General features: G+C 42.4%; 1 protein-coding gene across 2 annotated transcripts in view; it reads right to left on the bottom strand.

Moving 5' to 3' along the window:
• Nucleotides 1–20,514, bottom strand: part of LOC307253104 (membrane-associated guanylate kinase, WW and PDZ domain-containing protein 1-like) — a 92,833-nt gene that overhangs the window by 18,706 nt on the left and 53,613 nt on the right. The window contains exons 3-12 of one of the 2 annotated variants that reach the window (XM_080030975.1): nucleotides 19,062–19,181; nucleotides 15,982–16,170; nucleotides 13,283–13,544; nucleotides 12,555–12,637; nucleotides 11,888–11,926; nucleotides 9,499–9,556; nucleotides 9,244–9,362; nucleotides 8,063–8,197; nucleotides 7,701–7,886; nucleotides 6,614–7,225 (exon numbers count right to left, since the gene is read on the bottom strand). In XM_080030975.1, coding sequence (XP_079887101.1) covers nucleotides 6,614–7,225; nucleotides 7,701–7,886; nucleotides 8,063–8,197; nucleotides 9,244–9,362; nucleotides 9,499–9,556; nucleotides 11,888–11,926; nucleotides 12,555–12,637; nucleotides 13,283–13,544; nucleotides 15,982–16,170; nucleotides 19,062–19,181 — 1,803 coding nt within the window. Of the gene's footprint in view, nucleotides 1–6,613; nucleotides 7,226–7,700; nucleotides 7,887–8,062; nucleotides 8,198–9,243; nucleotides 9,363–9,498; nucleotides 9,557–11,887; nucleotides 11,927–12,554; nucleotides 12,638–13,282; nucleotides 13,545–15,981; nucleotides 16,171–19,061; nucleotides 19,182–20,514 lie in introns of those variants that run through there. The other variant, XM_080030974.1, reaches the window with a different exon arrangement.

Raw genomic sequence — 20,514 nt, 5'->3', positions numbered from 1 at the left:
CTGTGGACTGCTGGTCAAAAGCTACAGGTCCCCACAAGCAGCCACAGACACACACACACACACCCTTCCTTGGTGTGTGCTTGCCAGCTGTTTCCAACGCGGGGCTCTCAATAGAATCTCAAATATTACCCACTGAGAAGGAGCTCAGCAGCCCGAGCATCATATCAAAGCAAAGCCTGAGCTCTCTGTCTTACTACAGTATGTGCCTCCTCTGAGTGACTAAAGCGCCGTTTCCTCTCCTCTCCTCTGCTTTGCTCAAGGCTTACACTGAAAAGCAGATCTTCTCCCATTGCCTTTTTGTCTCTTGTTCCCTCCCCCTCCTCCTCTTCTGTGCATCCTGCCTCTCTCTGTTAATATACCAGTGAACACAGTGTAGAGAGTCACCAAGATGATCAATCTCATTTGTGCTAATGAAATATTAATACTTAAGAGCCAGTTGTCAGGGGAGGCTATTCGCAGCATACCAGTGTAGGGAATAGTCCACGGTCCCAAACCACAGTTTATGTTCACACCCATCACAACCCAACTACTCATTCATCATGTTGGTTAGCCCTGCCCCCAACATATTAACACAAAGCATATTCAGACTCCACCTGATTGTTAACCGTAATGACAAGACGAATTGAGAGCATGCAACACTTTCCATGATAATTCCTGTCCTTTCCTAAAGCCCCTCTCACTGCCGAAATACTACAGCACAGTATGTTGAGAGACCAAAACAGACAAATAAATGCATGAATGACATGAGGCAGGATTGGGACAAATAGGTGCTGTTGCCACGGCAATCCACTAGTTCTATGTACAGTGGCAGAGGTCTAGTTTTTTTAATGAGGAGGGAACAGCAGCAGCACGCAACATTTACATTAGATCAAGACCTTTGATCCATTACAGTGTCATCTCTTTGACAGACACCAATGAAATCATATTCTTTCATCTGATACATCTGATACCAAGCATTCACACAGAAAGAAACAACAACTGGAGGCATCGACGGAGCATTCCATCGACATTAAGACATGCCATAACATGCAAGCATCCATCTTAGCCTGCTGCATTGGCAAAAAATCATTAAATGTTAAAACTCTCTGTTGCTGCAAAGCCCCTCTCTCCACACAATTCATAATTTATCCTCCCTATTTTCCCTCCCTCCCTCCCTCACTCACTATATCTCTCTTTTTCTCCCCCTCTCCTTTAGATTATAGGTTGCCATTTACTGGAGCAAGTACAAAATCTCAGGTGCCGCATGCCTGTGAAGGTTTGTGTGTGCATGTCTGACCCTGGAAGGACACCCATCAAAAGGTCAGATGTCAATAATAAGTTTTCCCACAGCAAGTTATATGACCCAGGAGCGCTAAATTACAGAGTGTGGTAGACCTAGAAAAACCCTTCACTTTGAAACCCCCTCTTAAAATCTTCAAACTGGCAACAAGGTCAACATAATAAGCATTAGCATATATAAATCGAATTGAGCTATGGCCATATGGTTATTAAATCTGGACATTGGACTGAAGGGGAATAAAGATTCAAGGAAATTACGTAATTCGACCTCATGTCCACATCCATCTATTGTGTCATCGGGAGCATCTGATTTACATGCTGCACGGTGTGAACACATCCTTTATGCATGATGCAATCTTTAAATCTGCTGAACTTTGGCATTGTGATGCTGATGGGTTCGTGTGATCCAGGGTTGATTAAATACGGACAAATGTAACATTCATGAGAATCTGACACTCGGTGAAAGAAATATGGGAATCGCATGTTCCTGCACACGCAACGGTGTAGAAGAAACTACGAATGCGTGCATGCCATATACGTGTTGAAGAAGTTAAGAATTTACCAATGCAAAGCCCGCAACCATAACCAAATATGCAGCAACGCACAGACACAGGTAGCATTATGCACCATGTGCCATAATCCAGATTTTTTTTTTACTTTGCTGAAGCTGCTGACTGACATGAAAGCTCTGCTCGGTTCCCAACAACAGAACACTGCTCCATTTAAACGACTCCGAAATGATCACTGTGAATGCAACAATGGCATTTTATCATTACTACCGAGGCAACCTTCTAGACAAATGTGTAAGACTGTGTTGCTTATCATTCAAATGAGAGGGGAAGTAAACACATTGAAAGCGAAAGGGAGCGCCACAAGTTGTTTGGTGACCTGAACTGACTCTGAGCAGCAGTGTGGAGGTAGGCAGCTTCTTTTATTTGTTTTTACAGCAGACGGTAAAGTAAGCCCATAATTACAAACAACTCCAAAGGCAGGGGGGCGTAAACACAACAAGACATATTCATATTATCAATCTGCCGTACAAGCGTTAGGATCTCTACCTAATTCTGCTCTAACAATCGGTGTGTACTGGTGATAAAGGAGTGGGTCAGGCCTTTGCATGTCCTTATTAGCCTTGACAAAATGCTCTCTCCAGCCGTCCCAACCTTCAGTGCATTGACAATTACTTCTCACAAAGGGATGGAATATTGAGAAATCACACGTGCAAAAACAGAGCTGGGGGAGGGGGGGGGGGGGGCGGTGTCATTTTATTATCCTGGACTAACAGCACTTACAAAACTTGAGCTTTTCAAACTGAATCTGCAGTGCCTCCTGTTTCAATAGGCTGTGGAGGCTGTGGCCTTGGGCGGTCTATGCAGAGCCAACACACAGAGCGAGTGAATGGTCCTCCCTTCCTCCAGGTTTTCTATATACATCGTCAGAGGGCATACAACATGAGTAATGTTCTCTTTTGTCGAGCAAAACATGTAAATACAGCTACATGTTCTGCTTCTAAGATTGTGTCCTATTATCTGGTGGTCCTCTCTCTTTATCCAGTCTTAATTATCTCTCTCTCCCTCATCGTTTGTCAACATCATATTTTATTCCTCTATCTTTCCTCTACATTTTAAATATATTTTCTCTGTCTTTTCATTCTTTCTTTCTCTTTCTCTCTCTCTCTCTTTCTCTCCCTCTCTCAGGGGACAGGAGCGCTGTACACGATTGTCATGGCAACAAAGATGGGAAGACAAGATGGAGGAGTCATAGTAGCTGGCCTGGCCTCCTTTTTCTGGAGGAGGATCCTGTGTGTGAAAACACCAGATGTTGTCTTTACATTTGTATTGTATAATACAATTTCTAAGATTAGAAAAGCCTAATATGAAAATAGATTTTAATAGACAGGCAACAGCTCAGAGTACAAGTGCACTGCAAAAAAATGGATGGTTTAAAAATGTATCTTTCATATTACTGTTGCCTAACAAATTTTGGTCCACAGCACATCTGTCAGACGATGGTCAAGAAAGGCTGAGCAATAAAACAATATATATATTACCTGGCAGGATGTGTGCAGTGTTATAAGATGTAGAAATTAGCGATAAATAAACTTTTCTTTCAGCAGCTACGTCCTTCGTTACCACAAAAGCCTCTTCTTTCTCTAAAATTTCTCCACTGCATAAATAACATATCGCCATTCTCTCCTCTTGTAGGTGTTCAAAAACTACAGAATTCAAGCTAGAGAGACCATTTGTTGGGCCATCACAAAACCAAAATTTGTTTCTGCCCTTGACATTACAGGGAACGCATCAGTAATGTAGAATTCACTACATCCTTCTACATAATGCTATTTGACAAAACACAATTCAATATTTACTTATGAAGCTTCTGCACTCACTGTGTATCTGCCTGAGATAAGCCACACATCACACTACTATGACACTGTTTAGTTCAGAGCAATGCTGAACTACACTGTTGCAGTAGTACAACTGTTGTAGTGTTAGGAAAAATATTTATCTCTCTTTGTCATGCACATCTGATAATACCGACATCTTAATCTTTCTACCCCGTTTTTTTAATTCAAGTTTAATACAAGGTTTTTTTTTTTAAGATTCGAACATACTCTCATTTTCATAATGTAATCAATTGCAAAACAAAACAAAACTGCAATATTACCTTTACAAAATAAGTGTTATCTTTGAGAGAAGACAATCCCTGTTGTTTGTTTGACCTTGTGCTTTGTGCCCTCACCTAAAAACATGATCGTTGACTCAGAGTCAGACGGCATAGATTGATGAGTCACAGATGTACAGATTAAGGCTTCTCCTCCTCTAGATGAAGTCCAGCGTGTTCCTCCTCTCCTCCGCCCTTTGCCCGCTCCTTCTGCTCCTCAAAACCAATCCCCCTCTCATACCATCCCCTCGTTGAACATCCAGTGCCTCTCAACAAACATCACTCTCCCTCCTCTAATCCTCCACCTCCACTTCCTCCAAACATGATCCTTAGCCCTACTGTTTCTCAATCTACTCTATCTTCTTATCTGCCTTACCTCGCTCCTACTAGCTCCCATTATATTTGTTTGTGAATGATTATGCACTCGCTGCTAGCGATCACTTGAAAAGGTCACCGCATCATTCTCAGATAGAAAGCCGGCGAGCACATATCTCAGTCCCAGGAACCATTATGATCGAATACCGCTGCAACTAATGCATTTTTTAATGTTGAATAATCTGTGATGCATATTCTGAATTCATCAAGTCCAATGTTTAGCGGTGAAAATGTCATAAAACTGTGAAAAATGCCAACCAGTTTCCCGGGTTGCCATCATCAAATTGCAAAAGCAAAAATGTATTTATTTTAAAAACCACAATAATAAAGGAAAAAATAAGCAATTTTTTTTTCTTTTGAGAGGGGTGAACCAGTGAGTGTTTGGCATTCTTACCTGAAAAAAGACCTTCTTGTTACTATTGATTAATTTTCTGTTAAAGGCAATCAATGATCGCCTAAGTTAATGGCATGTCACAATGTGCAAGGTGGGTTTCTTACAATCGTGGTTGCAGTCATGATTGTGTAATGAATGTGCCGAATTTGTAGTTAGAAAATGTAAAATCGGATATGAAAGCAGAGGCACACCATAAACGCAAGTCGTCCATTTGTGTAATTTTTATGTTTTGAAAATGTATCTCCGCAAACTTTTTTTGTTGTCAATTAGTCATTAGTTTGTGGTCTTAGAGTTTCGAATTTGAAATAAAGTCGCATCAATGGTATCCTGTTTCTTACTACTAACGACTACAGCTGCTTGTGTTAAGACGACATTTAACATTGGAGACATTAAGCTTCTTTAGTCAAATGAGAGTAATATTTTCCTAGAAAACGCATTTATACTCTTCAAATTTAGTTCAAATTTCAAGCAACACTCAGTCGAAATATTGAAATAACTGATTTATTCATCTAAATATGGACCTCTCCTGACCCCTGAGTGTGTGTGTTTGTAGGTTCTGTCCCTCATCACCAGCACACTCACCTGAGCTCCAGTATCAAAGCTAACAGAGATCATCTATGCTGCTGTCAGCCACCTTGCCCACCCCAGTGACTGCATGTAGCCTCCTTTCCACTTATCCTCTCCTTTATTTTATACTTGTTCTACCTCTCTACCTCTCTCTCTCTCTCTCTCTCTCTCTCTCTCTCTAAGCTCTGGTATCAGGAATGCTGCCCTGCATCCGTATCATTCTGTCTTAAGACCCGCTCACACAGGCCCATAATGATGCTGACATTTAACACACAGCAGCAGCGTTATTCAAGCAGCGGTGCACAAGGTCATCTCATTAGAGGGCATAATTGATATGGGGTGCATATCCCCAACTTGCCACTAATAGAGGTCTGGGTCAGCCACGAGCGTGGTCCGCAATTTACCAACAATAAGGACTGGACACAAACAAGGGACCCCGAATGTCATTCAGTGAGTGTCAGCATAGATTTTTACACCCTGGCAAACAATTAGTTTTGTTATGACATTGCAAATAAAAAACATTTATCTTCAGGTCATTATAGGCCAGACATGTAGTGCATGAATGTCACAGCACAACCGTGAACCTTCTAAGAATCCAGAAAAACCAGCATCCGACAAATGTTTAGTGTCTCAGGTTTGAATATTTATATTCTACAGACTACTCACAATATTTCTTCCACATTCTAAATGAAAATATTCTCTTTTAGAGCATTTCGGTTAATCAATGCAAACATTTTAAGTGGTCTATTACATTTTTATAGAATGGTATTTAGTATAAGCCACCTGAATACTGAATATTTTCTAATCAGAATCAATGAAACAATCATTCATCAACGCTCTAATCTGGCCTCACTTTCTTTATTCAAGGTACAGTAGTATATTTTAAATAAATGACATCCAGTGAGTGCAGAAAACACAACAGTCACACCATTCACACTACCCAATATTCATGAGGCAACATATGACAATAGCAAACATGCAGACAGATAAAGTCTCTGTAGTCCAACTCAGCAGCATCTGTATTCATTGCATACGATTCCCTGACCTGATGCCCCCCCACCCTCCATCCCGCCTCCCACTCCTTCCCACACTCATCTGCCTCTCCTCCTTTCATCCCGTCCAGTCAGAGCATTTTCAACTTCCCGCCCACTCTCTTCCTCACTTCTCTCCTCTGCCTTCTCATTAAGTCACTCTTCTCTCTGTACCAACTATTCAAATTCTCCAGCAGACAACAGTGCATCCCTTTTGTGTGCTCAATAACACATCCTTTCAGGTCAAAACTCCAGTTCCGGCTTATTCACACACACATTTTAAACATCATGAGGCAATACATACCTCTTTGCACCAGCATTGTGACCTCGCTGCCCCGGGGACATTTGCTCAGCATGTCCACCACCTGATTGTGGCTCATATTCTGGACATTTCTCTTGTTGACCTCCATGATAATATCCGCTTCCTTTAGTCCACGGCAGCGTGGATAGTCCACTATCTGCTTCACCCTCTGCCCGCCTCCCGTCAGACTGTCGGCGATTGTGAAGCCAAATCCCTTGTCTCCCTTCTCCATGTGGATGGTGATGAGCTCGGGCTGGGTGGCGATGGACGAGGCCATGTTGACCACATCGCTAGAATAGCCATGCGAGCCGTTGGAGGCCGCATCAGCAGAGGGGCTGTGCGGCCGCGGCTCCCTCATGCCATTGATGGATCCAACCAGGTTGTTAGGCGAGTCAAAGGGCTCCTGTCCGTTGACGATGATAGGCTCCTTGTCCACGATGGCCACTGAGGTCACCAGGCTGGTGTTGGGGTCATCAGGGTCGAAGGGCAGCGGGTAGCCACGGCATAAGGCCAGGTCCACCATGGAACCGATGGGGATGGATTGGAAGATCTTCACTACCTGAGCGTGGGTGTATCCCAGCACAATGGTGTCATTCACACTGACTATCACGTCACCTGCACCAAAGTAACAAAAAAATCTACTGTTAGTGATGCCACCATTGGCACAATTCAATTCCATAATTTAATTAAATGAAACAAGAACATGACAGTGCCTGAAATTGCAACCTAACAGGGGTGTAGTACTTCAAGCCATCTATGAACATCTATGATGAACTGGTACTGTTTGCTTCCTTTTGATAAAAAAAACAGTACAGTTTGACCAAATAAATAGGTTTAGTAGTCACTACCCTGTATTCACAAGACAAACAAGTACTATGTGCTGGTTTAGTGTTTATAATTAACAGGAACATGTTGCCACTACTGCATGTTTTTTTTATTTTACAATGTGCAATCCCTCTGTCAATGCCATTTAGTCATGAGGAACACATTGATTAGAATGAAAAATTAGAATGATATAATAAAATGCCAGTGAGATGTGTGTTGTTGAATGAAAACAGTGCCCCCTGTGAATGGTGGATGTGTACTGCACCTGTCTCCATCTTGCCATCCACGGCTGCAGGCCCGTCCAGCACCAGACTTTTAATCTGTAGAAACTCATCAGGCTCGTCACCGCCGACAACAGTGAAGCCGAAGCCGCGACGGCTCTTCTTCAGCTTTGTGTTTATGAATGTTCCTTTAAGCTCTGCTGGGTTTCTTGTGAAGAAGAGCTTCCCTCCTGCAGAGCACCAGAGAAAACAACTCTTACCCTTGGGTCCATTCACATATTCTACATTCACATCCCTGAATAATGTTTTGTAGATAAGGTGTTTATTTTGTCCCTCAGATTGGATTGAAAAAAATTAAGCAGTAGTAATGAATAAATCCACAGTGTCTAATAATATAAAGATTTACGTTTGGCTCCTCCAGGGCCGGGAGGTAGAGTTGGTGGGACCTGCGGGTCCCTGTAGGTCTCCAAGTGGTGTGCAGAGTAATTCGGAGCGTAGTTTGCTAATGGGGCCGCTGCTGAGGAATGTTCTTCTATCCACTCTGCATGGACACAATCACACACACATGGATCAAAACACACTCCACACAAACCTGTATTGACATGCCACACACATATAAACACTTGACACAAGTTGACACCAAAACACGCACAGACACAGAGCTGTAGGGCACAAACTGTAGATACTTGCCACCTGATTCATTTTTACGCCTCAAATGTCATCGAATCCTCAATCACATCGGCTTCTACTGTGCTAGTGCTTTTTGGCAAATATAAGAGAATACTGTGAATGTTGTCATTTGAAAAAAAAACTACATTTGATCTCATCATCGCAGTTTAAAGCAGTGTTTTAAAGTCTGACACTCTGGGCCCCTTCTCAGTCAAAATCGGGACAATTGCGCCTGTCTGTCCAGAGGTTTTCAACACAGGACAAACATCTGTTTATAAATGGATAGAGGAGAGTGTCAGTATTCCAGGAATATAAAAAACAAACATTTTGATGGTAAAACCTGAGCCTTAGTACTATCAAAACATATAAAAAATGCAACATGGAAAAAGGGTTCAAATAAAGTAATTCCGCCACTCATGTTATTTTTATTTGTCGCAAGTCTCTCTGCGGACTAAGCCTAAACTAAGCTTTATAAGTACAGTTCCCACGATGAACGGGCAAAATCAACAGTCCAAACTGCTATAATCAACTTTCCCGTTGTTTTTTAGAACCTGTCCCTTTCACCTCACACACAGTTTGAACACCTCTGGGCTAATGTAAAATCTCTTCCTCACCTTGAAAATAAAATGATCAAATACAAAATGACACACAGCATTTATGATTTTGAAAATCACATAAATGAAAGACTAAACACCAAAGACGACACCAGGGTTTGGGCCAGCTCTGTTTTAGTTAAAACCTAATCAAAACGAGCATTTTGTGGATAACAATGCTGTTTCTTGACCAGGGAGTTGAAGTTGAAGGGAGAATTAGCGGTCTGGCCAAAACCCCGGAGAGCACTTGACGTACTAGAAGGACGTGACACCAACAGACATGAAGAAAGAAAGAAATGGTGCCGTGCCAGGGCAGGAAACGAACCTCGAATATACCGCTCACCTTCTGGAGGCTGCGGCTGCTGCTGCTGTTGCTGCTCCAGGACTTTGCGACGCCGCGCCTCCAACACCGGGTTCTCATATTGGGTCTTCCTATTTATATGACTGAGACAGACAAAAAGAACAAGAGAGTAAAGGTAATCACATGAAATGTGTTGCTATTCATTTAAAACCTCAGATACACTGAACGAGAGAAAAGGATGTGTGTATATCTTTGCACGGTGAAGCATCGATGACTTACTCTACATAGTACACGCCGTACACTGGGTCTTCTATCCTTTCCCATCCTGGAGGTAGCTCTGAAATACAGAGGGCACACAAAATTAAACACAGAATAACAGCACTACACTCTGACATAAGTGAGTGTGGTTGGGTCGACTCCAGACATGGAGCACTATGCTACAGTTACGCTAGATACAGAGTGCAAAATTAACAGGAACGCACACACACAGGCGGCTGGATTTTTTTTAAATTCAACATCCGAATTTGTCTGCCTGTAATTCTTCTACCAGAAGAATTTAACAGATATTAAAGTTTAGTAATCAGCTCAACACTCCTCCACACATGCCTAACCGCACTCCATGGGAATAGGCGGACAGATGAGGGCTATCATACTGAAACATTCACATTAAGATGTTGGCATATCCGTCCCTCTCCCCCTCACTGTATTTGATTTCAGACAGAGAGAGACATTACCTCCTTGTGTTACTGTGGTGCGGACTTCTCCCAAGTCCAGTAAACACTTTTATAAGAGACTGGATTTCACAATCAATAATCACAGACAGTCTGCGTCTGGGCAGCCAGCAATAATAGAGGCATATAGCCAGAAATGCACTGCCTCGTTTGAGACTGGAATCTGGTTCCACTGTAGGATTGTTTGTGCTAACAGCAAATGGGCCGAGGATCAGCAGCTGAGCCATTTGCCTGTCTGTGAAGCAACTCCAAGTACATACATCAGTCCCAGTGTCCTTGGCATAGGCCTACCCTCAGCATGACATAGTTCAAAATGTGTTTTTGTTCATCTCAGACATGTGAGTGTTATTCACGTGAGTAGCCATGAGAAGTAAAAAACTGTTTGGAAAAGTAATGATCCACAAATTCCAAAAAGGCTACGATTGTTAGAATTGAAGGCAGAGCTATGGTGAACATCATATCCACCATATAATAGAATATATCTCACAGTTATTCATGTGATGGATTTATAGGATACAATGAGGCTCCAGTATGAATTCTTGAAGAAGACATCAGGAGAGCAGAGAAAGAAATGAAATAATATATCATCAAAAAACACTTAAAGTGGCTACGAGGAACTTTGGCGGCTGGTGGCCCCTTTGGACAAAAGCGGAAGTATTATTACATTAATAAAAACTATATAAAAACTGCTTTCTTTGCACTGATGGTCTCGTTTGCTGTTAAAGGTGATTTATGATTATCAGAGGAAAAATTATGCTGTTTCAAAAGTTCCTCGTAGCCACTTTAAGTCATATTTGACAATGATGTAACTACTCATTGTCATAACATACCATGACAATCATAACATTGTGTCTATCCCTGTGGACTAGAATCCACTGCAGACTTATTTCCTTTAAGTTTCTTTGTATGAAACCGGCCTTTTTAACATTAGCTTGGGGTCTTCTTAAAGGCCAGGAGGACACACCGGTCCGACTACCGACCGTCGCCCGAAAATAGAGTCTGCCAATTCAGGCAGCTACAGTCTGCCCGTCGTGGCCAAAAAAGTGCCAAGAACACACCAAGCCGACTACTGACTTTCCGTACGCTCTGTGCTTGCGCGAGACGTAATGTCTCCATAATAGCAGGCGGCGCTAATCTGTATTGTGGCCCAAAAAAAAACGGAAGCCGTAAATGATGGGACAGCTCTCTAGACCATAAAGAGCACCATTTTTAGCAGAGAGTGTCGAGCATGGTGTCGAGCAGTCAAGAAGGGTTGATGCATGTGAGTACTCGCTGAACGAAACAAATTAAAACAATGGCTAGCGATGCGATACTGCTGTTTGTGCTACCTGCCTCACTTCCGGGCTTCACTGATTCACTAGCCTTCCACCAATCAAATTGCTCCGACTGAAAGACTGCCCGACGCCGATTGAACATGTTGAATCGGCTGAAAAGAAGCCCGACGACATCTACGACGGCCGACGTCACCGAACACACCAAATAGATTTGTGTCCCCGCCCCCTCCAGACCCTCCGAACATGTCCGATGGCCGATTATCGGGCCGGTGTGTCCTGGCCTTAAGTCACACTGCAACCAACAACTGTTGATATGCACCACTGCTATCCGCAGCTGGCACAATCATGTATCATGTCACCCCTCTGCTCGTGGCATACTGGCAGAGCACAAAATACAAGTGTTACAATAGCACTATACTGTAGAGCGTCAATCATAGTGAAAAGCTTATTTAATGTCTTTTATCCTGATTTGAAAAACTCTCCAGTGCAGCCTGCTGACAGAATAAAGAAGCTTGGATTTCAAACAGTGTGAACAGAAGAAGTCATACTACCACATTTAGAGCAGCATCTAAGAGATCCATTTTCGAAGATTGATAAATGCATCACACAACCAGTAAACAACAAACAGTGAAAATAACTTTTGTTTTAAAATCTAAAGCTTACCTAGTTCCGGCTCCTGTTCTTCTGTATGTATCCCTTCTTCTCCAAGGTGAAAGCAGGACGGAACAAAGAAAACAAAATGAAGAATAGAAAAGGGGATGGATAGCAGAGAAGAGGTGGGTAGGGGTGAAGGAATCAAGAGTAAATAAAGAATGAAGTGACAGTCCAGAGAAAGGGCAAATAGGAAAAAAGGGAAACACCTTAGTTTCAGGACTGATATTAACAGAATAACACATGTCAAAAAACCTGAGCAATGTGGAGAAATGCATTGTGCCACTGTTTGTTTCACCACTTGATGGTGCAATTTAGCAATCAGTGTTTTGAATTCTGAACAACTCAACGCTCATTGAGGAATTTACTGAATAAGTTCTTGTTTATTTGAGAATCATTTGTCACATTTAATTATTTTTTCTTTGTGAAAATAGTTGTAATAGAAAAAAAATCAACTATTCACAATGTGGCAACTGTAAGACACACACACATTCACATATCTTTTGATCAAACCTGATCAAAGGTGTAGTAAAACATGTTTTATAAATTCATTAATTGATTAACAATGTCAACACTAGTTACATAAGAGGAGCAGTATGTGTGAGACCTCAAGCACCAAACCACTACACAGAAATGTGAATGTGCGCTGTTCTTCTATAAATGATGTGTAGCAGCTTACCATCGTCGTCACACTCTTCCAGAGGCCGGGGGCCTTTGTCTCTACACCGAGGATCCAGCCATGATGTGGTCTTTGTGTTGTGGCTGGGGGAAACAAACAAGACGACAGAGCAATTCAATGCAGTGTCGTGTGAAGGCGACATATAAAAGCACAGCAGGGGCGCATGAATGCATCAATAAGAATTAGAAAGTAAACCGCGTCAGCAAGTTTACAGAAGGACAGCAGGCGTGTGCTGCAGAGAGAAATGGGAATAACAGCGCAAAACACAGGCAGGGAAAACAAATATTAAACTTCCTGACTTCTACCTCTATTGTCAAACAAGAACATAGTATAATTCAGTGATAGCAGAAATGAACATACAAGCTCTGAAAATACACATCCATGTCCTGGTGGTGTGCCTTTGCCGTGCTGCAGAGAGGACAGAGAGGTGGAGGTAGTCAGGTGATCAGGATGTGATCTCCTTTAGAGATCGGGACATGCAGGGATTAACAGGAAAGCAGTGGCACCCAGGGGGCTGGGCAGGTTGGCTGGGGAGAGGCCTAAAAACCAAATCATTGGGGAAGACAAGCCACTGGACGAACAAAAGGAATAATAGTGCAGGTAAAATGCAGAAAAACACAAAACTATGGCATGAGCTACGGTGAGAAATGCTGATTTAGGCAGTGCAAAGAGTGTGTGCTGTGCAACGGATACACCTGTATGAAATGTCGCAGGTTGTTGATACATACTCTATGAAGTAAAGCTCTCCGCTCTCGGTGTAGGCCATCTCCCAGTTTTCAGGCAGCGGCCCCAGCGGGTCTTCCGGAGAGACCTGCGGTTCAGCGAGGGTCTGCTGCCCGCTGTCTGATGTGGCCGCATTGTTCAGAACAAAGGGTGGAGCATTGTCACGTGCGGGGTACGGCCGGAGGATGCCGCCGCGGCTCTCGTCCTGCTCATTAGGGTTACCTGTGCACAACAAAGGAGAGGGGAAGAGACTACGCACTAAGGATCCTGGGTAACACAACGAGCACAACACGAAATGAAAAAAAAACAAAAACAAAAAAAAAACACAGTTTATGTCTTGTGCATGCAAAGACAGTAACATGAAAAACAGCAAACACACTCTCTCTGGATGCTCTTCAGCACATATCATGCAACTTTAAAAAAACATCAAACTCCCAGAACTTCCCCTCCCCCCTATCTACATCCCATTTCTAGTGTACTGAAGGGCCCCAGGAATATGCTAATTCTTCCAGCAGTGGTCTTTCTAAGGGGCACTTTACACGGTGAAAACGTGAGTTTTCCCGTTTTTGGTTTAAAAAAAAAAAACCCGTTCAGACACAATTTATCTGACATCTTCACCCGTACACAAAGTTTTCAGAGGAAACGGGCCGAAATCGCTGAAGTAGCAGCCATGCCAAGCCAATAATCAGCGGTGACACAGCCTAGTAGATAGCTCTTCCGGTACAATTTGATGCATAAAACCTTACTGTAACCGAAAATTAATGCCACTAACGTTCATAAAGCGGTTGGTGTAAGCTTGGGGTTACAAATATTGTAAAAGACAAGCTTATTTCACCGCATTGAACTCGGAAAAACAGCAGACTTGCTGATAGTGAAGGGGCTTCGTGGGCGGATACCTTCCTGTTAGGCGTACTTCAGAATAAAAGTCAACTCACGTGTGTCCAGCGAAATGCTATGAATGTTTAGCCAGTTAAATGCTTTTACTGTGAAGCCTTAATGCTCCTTTTGTTGAACAGTAGCCTAACTTAACCGCTGCACGCTGATAGTGTTTTTTTAATGTAGAGAGAGCCGTGTCCCTGGCATATAGAAGTGACACGTTTATTTAGCTAGAAAAACAGGCAGAGCACAACTCTTTCCCTATTTGCTTGTAGGAGCGATTGGTGGCACGATAACAAATTCATCAGCAACAGCACAACGTCCATGAGCAAAATGAATACAGCTCGGTGATCCGCCATTGTTGTTGTTGTTTTCCAACTGGCGCACATGTACCTACAAAGACGGCGCATGCCTATTTATATCCAAACGCAATGCGCATGTGTGAGGGTGGAGCCGTGACGTCAGCGTTATCAGGGGAAATGGTTTCGGTGTTCACAGGAAACCAAAACCGTTAAGTTTTCCAAAAAATCCTCCCTCGGAGGTGATCTCAAAAATCTGCGGTTCATGCCTGCGTTTGCGTTTGCGTTTGCTGTTTTCCTGTAAATGATATAGTGCAACCGCAGAAATTTTTCTGCGTATGCACCGTTTTGCGTGGCCGTGTAAAGTGCCCCTAAAACTCATTTTGACCCCCCCCCCACCCCTCCATTTTACGTCTCCACCCATAAGCCTTTTTCTCCTAAAGCTAGTTAGCTCTCCCAACCCCCCATGCCCACTCGTTCCCAGTGCTGGCCCAATGTTCTCCACTCCTTCCGTGGGCCTTTCAGGGTTGATCAAATGCTAATTCAACAGCTTGGCAGGGGGACACAGAGAGGGCATAGATTGACCGCATCGAGAGAGGGAGAAAGAACACACACCACCTCTTGCAAAAACAAGAAACAGGATAGACCTCAAAGGTATGGAAAACGATCTAAAAAAATCTTCTTTCATTAGAGTATAAATAAAAGATCCAAAATGTACATTTAGCTGTTTATTTTACTCTACCATCTGTATATTTCTCCTTTACAACAATTGTTAACAGCCATCATCTCACATTAGTTTTTTCAATACTATGATCCATAAATTTCAACTTCTAAAGCACTTACAGAAACTCACATTTTCATAATCATTCTTAGCACTTTTCTGAAGGTTATTACAGAACGATTTGTTCATATGTTGTTAATCCTCTGATTTATGATACATTTTGTTTGTAAAAACAAGACGCAAATGCATTTTTAAGACCTTTTATATACATAGTATTGAACTCTGGCTTTATCCAACATCTAGATCTTTGTTTTTAAAAAGATACAAATGCACCCATGATAACGTAATGCCAAATTTGCATATTTATTCATGGTGAAATGTATAAGTTAACATGATAACCCTATTCACTTGCTGAGTCTCCCCTTAACTAAGCCAACTAAAAGGATTCAGGTTGGAAAGGAAGAAGTGAGTGTAGCCTGGAATCTACTTCCTGCTACACTTCCCCCCTCCCACAGGCAGGTGGCAGTGTTTGGAGGCTCACAGAGGAGGAATCAGCATCACAAAGACATGATGTAACCGCCAGACACACAGCGCCGTACAACAGAGGAGAGGATCACAAACATACACACATTATCTCTCTGCCTTCTGTATACCTAATCTTAGGCACACACATACACCGACACTCCTTAAATGTGCAGCCACTCGACAAAAAACACAGCTGGAGAAGGCTGCACAAGAAAACTGCAGAAACGGGACAAAAACTTAAGCTAATGGAAAGAGGCTGGGGAGCTGCGGTTAACATCCTCACCTGTAAAACTGTTGTTCATTTCCGTGGCCTGGTCGTCATCGTCGTCGTCAGCAGGCACTACTCGGACGCTTTGCATGTCATTGTAGGACTTGGTGCGCTTTGGGGTGGACTGCTGGGAGCCTGCATCCCTGAGAATCACTGTCCCAATGATGGGCTGCCTTGGCGGCTTGGGGGTCCCATAATAGTTACCTAGGAAACAAGAAGGACATTAGCATGCTGGAAAAAGAGAGAGAGAGAGAGAGACACACACACACACACACAGAACAACGGAGCAGGAGAATCCGAGACAGAGAAGAGAGGAAGCCGAGGATAAAAACAGGCAGAGGATCTACGAAAACCTCCTAATCTTCCGTTGAGAGGAAAAGACATAAAGCTGGATCACTATGCAACCACAAATCTGGGAAATAAGCAGCTGTTAGGAGCGCTAAATGGTTCTAGTTTGTGTTTGAGGGTGAGGAGCTGAAATAGTCTGGACCATACAGGACAAAAACAATGGAACAGCTCACAAGACCCAGCTATTTCTGATTATGTCAGTGGTACAAACAAATAATGTATTATTCTCTCCCTGGCATAGTATGAAAGATTATATATAGATTAAATATAATATTCTTTGTAAATATGAGAGAAAGAGACATCCTGGTAACCTATATGGTTCCGATGCATACTATGTAATCACAACATTGAAAATTTAAGGAATTGTTTGATAAGAGAGTTAGGCCTACATGAGAATATCAATATCCACTTGAATGTCTTTCAGTTCAATATGAAGCAAGAGTCAGGAGTCAGTTCACTTATAGATTAGCGTGAGCACTGGATACAGCTAACCCAGCTATGTCCAAAGTTTAATCTGTACTATTGTTTATTTGGTTGCATGGCAAAACAATATGGGGTAATATAATTGGCTTTGGTGACTGAGATGAGACGATCAATACTACTTTCATGTCAGTTCGTTTTATGGCTACTAGCAGCAGCCAATTAGCTTAGTTTAGGATTAAGACTGGAGGCAAGTGGGAATTGTGAACAAATCTATGTCCATGAGGTGTTAATTAATTAACTTTGGAGGTGCTGGTATGCAAAGAGTCAGACTAGCATTTACCAATTAGCAATAACCGTATTCTCAAAAAATGAAAAAACATTCCTATAAAAATTGGAATTCAGCCTCTAATTTTCTGTCAATGCCCTATTGGCTTGGCTGCTATGAAACAAATAGGTTTTGCTACAAAGTATTTAACAAAATCGGGAAGGAAATACATATATGCAAATTACCTTTGTATTAACATATAATTGAAGATTTTACTATATAATAAAATATTCATAAAAATACAGAGTTAGTTATGAATGGATGTCCACACACTCCTGCGGACAGGTATTTGACATTGTCTGCGTGAAAGGGAGAAACGTGCCAACACACAGCAGAACCGGTGCCAAACAGATTAATGTTGCAACATTCTCTCCCGGCTGCACGCATACAAGCACACACACACACACACACACACACACACACACACACACACACACACACACACACACACATACAAATTGGACTTAGCCGTGCGTAACACACAGTGTGCACAAACGCACAAATCCACCCACGCAGGTTTTGTCAGCATGAGACTTAGCTCTGCACAACGCTGTCCTAATCAGAGGGAGAGGGGCAGATGTGGAGTGACCTGCTGTCTCCTGGATGCACCCTCCCAACCCCCTCTACCCATCATGCACAGCCTAGTCGGAATCAACTGAGTGCATGGGTCTCAGAGGGCCGGTCTGCATGTCGGGAAAATGGATGTCAGTGTTTCCCCCAGGAAATGTCTTAGTCAAGGTGGTCACTGTCAAGCCGCACAGGAGGCGCGGCGCAAAGCGCCGCGGCGAAAATTTTGGGGGTATTTTGCTCAAAGATGCCAATGCGCCCTAAAGAAATGGTTCTGTTTATTTGAATGACACTGACCTTACAGTTGTGCAATTTTGTTTGCTATGTGCACATTTTGTGCAAACATGCAGACGGTACAAAATACAATTAAAGAAAAGTTCTACTGTTTTGGTGCAATACCATGCAGACACACTAAATACAAATAATGGACCATACACTCAACATGTGTATCAAAGTGCTTTTTAAAGTTCCTTTTTGGATGGGGGGCTGTTGTGAGATTATTGTGGACAATAGGCATACTGTGATGCGATTAATTCATATATGGTTATTATTAGCCTACTTGCTTGATTTCTTTTTAAATACAGAGGTTATTGGTTGTTTTGGAACATGTATTTCCAAATTTAAAACATAAAAATAAAGCAGCATTTAAAATTCAGAAAAATAAATCTTGTATGGCTACACAAGCATGCTGTTTGAAAAATAATTCAATTATTGAAATAATACAAAGTGTTTTCCCCTTAAAATGACTAAAGGCATTTCAAAGACAGTTACAGTGTGCACTTCTGTAAACTTACTGAAAGGTGCCTGGGCCATCACTCTCATGCATGTATCAGACTTTTCTCTGCGCTGTATGAGCCGATAAGTTGTGTTGCCACGGTGATGTGGAGTTTTAAACTAGTCTAGCTTTGCAGAGCACTTCTTTCTGTTCAGCTAAATATCCCCATAGAACCGCACTGCGTTTATTATCGCCACAGGTTAAATGTCGGTTTGCTGCTGCTCGTTTCCCGCGTACATGCCGTAGTCGCGCGCAGCGCGGGACGGTCGCGCGCGCAGAGCCCCCGACACAGAGCAGCTGATAGTCTGAGCAGAGAGAAACGCTTGGAGACATATGTGCACATTTATTTACCGCAAATCACGGCCTTTCGAGCATTTCTGACCATGAAAAATCACACATCGCGCTTGCTAGTACATTAATTGTGCAGCACTAAAAATAAAAAAATAAAGATTTAATTTTTTTTTTTTTTTTGGTCGGTCAGTAGTCAAGGCGGGGGGCCGGTTTTGCTAAGGCGGCCGCCTTAACTATAAAGCGCTGGGGGAAACACTGGATGTTGATCGCTGCTATACGCTCATTGTGTCTGTAGTGAAACAGGACAACTGCGCTATCACATGGAGTGTGGAGTATCATCATTGTCCTCATGGTTCTCATCCTCACCGTCATACGTTCCTATTTCCAGTAGCGTGCCACTCTCTTCAAGTTCTAGGAAGTCCTCCACAGACAGGAAGTTGTAATCCACCCCGGGGACCTCACCGTCTCGAGGGTGGCGGGTCGTACCTGAATAACAGGACAAAAACAAAATATAAGGTAGCTGCCAATAATGATCTAAAGTTCAAGCAATGTGGCCATTTTATTTATTTTTTTCATAATTTTTTACATCTACAATTCGCTTCTCTCACAACTACCACACTGAAAGCCTATCATTCATGTTAAAGCGTAGTAACAACATCCCAACATTCATTCCGTTTTTTATTTAAGATGATGACCAACCATGGGGAAAGGTTTCCAAAAGCAGTAATCGAGAGAGTGCGGAAATCGGGAGGGTGTGATTGTAATTCAGCGCGGTGATTGGAAGCGAAGTGACTGGTGAGTGGCTGTGAATATTATGTCAGTAAATTAAATCAAGGCTTGCATCTCTCTCTCTCTCTCTGCCTCATGGGATACTGCTGCCTGCTAAGTCAGAAGATAAAATAAAGGTCACCTTAAGCATTAGTCTTGATACTGTTATCAATCCATCAATTTCTTCATGGAGTGCCGGGAATTGTAAAATGCACTGACGAAACAGTATTATAGTCGTTTTGCTTAAGCTGTTATTGATTGTTAAAGCTGCTTTGTTCTCTCTGACGACTGCAATGCTGAGCAGCTGCATATACTGCATTCTGAGGCGTTGTTAGGTTTAACTGTAGAGCAATAAAAGTCTGAGACAATACTAACCAGGACTTCTCTCCTGAAACATGAGACTGTGTAATTCAGGATATTTCACTTTCATTTGAAAGATTTGCACATAAGAGGTTTGATAAGATTATCAGTCAACGCTTTGGTTTCAAATTCTGTTAAACGGTAAACCAACATTACAATTTTTCTTTGCTGGCATCGCTGCCCTGAGCATCATACCCATTGGAGTTAATGATTAGTGGTCTGCGGTGTTTTTACTTTGTAGTGGGAACACTTTGTAGAAGGAAGCTTGACACCAGACAATAGGGACAGGAGCTATTGTGTCTCTGTCTTTACAAAGAAAAAGGGATGAGCGGCCAGATGGTTGACGGAAGTTGTAACCCATCTGTGACCAGGAAAGGAGTGTGTATATGTGTTTAGGTATGTATTGATGCAGCAGAAAAACAACTGTTTTGGCCCTCCACACAAATTACAGCTGGGTTTTTTTCGGATGTTTGGTCATGAACCAAAGTATTTGACTACTAAAAATCTACTCGTGACAAATCCATCTAATGTCAGTGAAATGGGCAAAACAAATTCACTATGGTTCATCGCCTGGGCACGATGAATGTCTTAACAAAATTACATCTTAATCCATCCAATTAGATAGCTCAGATCATCACACTGACATTATCAGCCCGAGATCATTGCCCCTAAAACAAATGTAAAATACCAT

Source organism: Ammodytes marinus (genome assembly GCF_949987685.1).
Source record: "Ammodytes marinus genome assembly, chromosome: 7".
NCBI classification, from domain to species: domain Eukaryota; kingdom Metazoa; phylum Chordata; class Actinopteri; order Uranoscopiformes; family Ammodytidae; genus Ammodytes; species Ammodytes marinus.
The sequence above is the reverse complement of the archived record's forward strand: the minus strand, read 5'-3'. Positions and strand labels throughout refer to the sequence as shown.